We start from the raw sequence: 1068 nt of genomic DNA, 5'->3' as shown, positions 1-1068 counted from the left end.
AATATCAACAGCATCGGAAAAAAGGATCCACCAGACAAAGGTACAAAAGCTCGGCGTGGGTCCGAGGCTGCGGCTTCCCGTCTGGACTCTCACACGGTCGTTTCTATCGTTTCAATCACTTCCAGGTCAGACTGTGAGGGGGAGAGAAGGGTGCACTCATCTGGTTCCCAGCTGCTCTCTGGACTGTAATCTTCCTCTGAACTCAGTTCTGCTCCTTCTTCTGTGTCCTCGTCACACGATTCCACATAGTGAGCCCCGATCGCATTGATCCCAGAGTCCTCAGAACTTGAGGGAGAAGAGCAGTGATCTATTTTTGGTGTATTGCTCTCTTTTGAAATTAAGGCATCGTGTGCAGAGACCTCCTCAGGGCTCATTTTGTGGGAATGCGGCGCCGGCTGCTTCTGCACATAACACATCTTCCCATTAATACATTTAACCTGATAGTTGTCAATAAAGAGGTCTGAAATCATACAGTACCTTGGTGAGTCAGGGGGAAGGGGAGGCTGGAAGACAGACGCAAATTTCAAAAAGTGTTCGGTGAGCGAGACTGAGATCTGAATGGTGTTTGTGGGTTCCCGAGGCCTGGCAGGAATCTCCGTGCTTGGAAGCTGTTCCACAGGGGTCATAGGCTGATACATATATTTGCCTGTGGAGACACAAAAAGACACTTGAAATCTATGAGTATTACACAAACTACGGCCATTAATGGCCATTAATACGGCCATAATGGTTTCTGAGGACTCGATGTCTTTAAAAATATTTCAGTAACACCTCAAAAGAAACTAGTAATAAAATCATTCAACACTGGTATAGTCAATTAAAAAGTCAGCATGGTATATAATAATTTTCATCTAAAAGACTCGATCTACTTTCCAAATCTCAATTTATATTTGAGTCTTTCTGATATCTCTGAAGTAGGTGGATAGACATTATAATCCTTATTTTACAGACAACTTTAAGTTGTTCATCAGACAACTTTATGTCTGTTCATCATACTAGAACAAAAAAGGTCCACAATATAGCATGGTAAAAAATACAACCTGTACAGCCGGGCGCAGTGGTTCACGC

The 1068-nt window shown here is 43.4% G+C and overlaps 1 protein-coding gene across 1 annotated transcript; it reads right to left on the bottom strand.

Moving 5' to 3' along the window:
• Nucleotides 1-6: 6 nt before the first annotated feature.
• On the bottom strand, nucleotides 7-646 carry CUNH3orf70 (chromosome unknown C3orf70 homolog; the record flags this gene model as incomplete). Its single annotated transcript, XM_017866159.1, has 1 exon — nucleotides 7-646. A coding segment is annotated over one exon (557 nt), but the record flags the coding sequence as incomplete, so codon positions are not given.
• Nucleotides 647-1068: the final 422 nt, after the last annotated feature.

Source organism: Rhinopithecus bieti, unplaced genomic scaffold, assembly GCF_001698545.2.
Source record: "Rhinopithecus bieti isolate Rb0 unplaced genomic scaffold, ASM169854v2 scaffold_1414, whole genome shotgun sequence".
In the NCBI taxonomy this organism is placed as follows: domain Eukaryota; kingdom Metazoa; phylum Chordata; class Mammalia; order Primates; family Cercopithecidae; genus Rhinopithecus; species Rhinopithecus bieti.
This window is presented reverse-complemented; position numbering and strand designations above follow the sequence as displayed.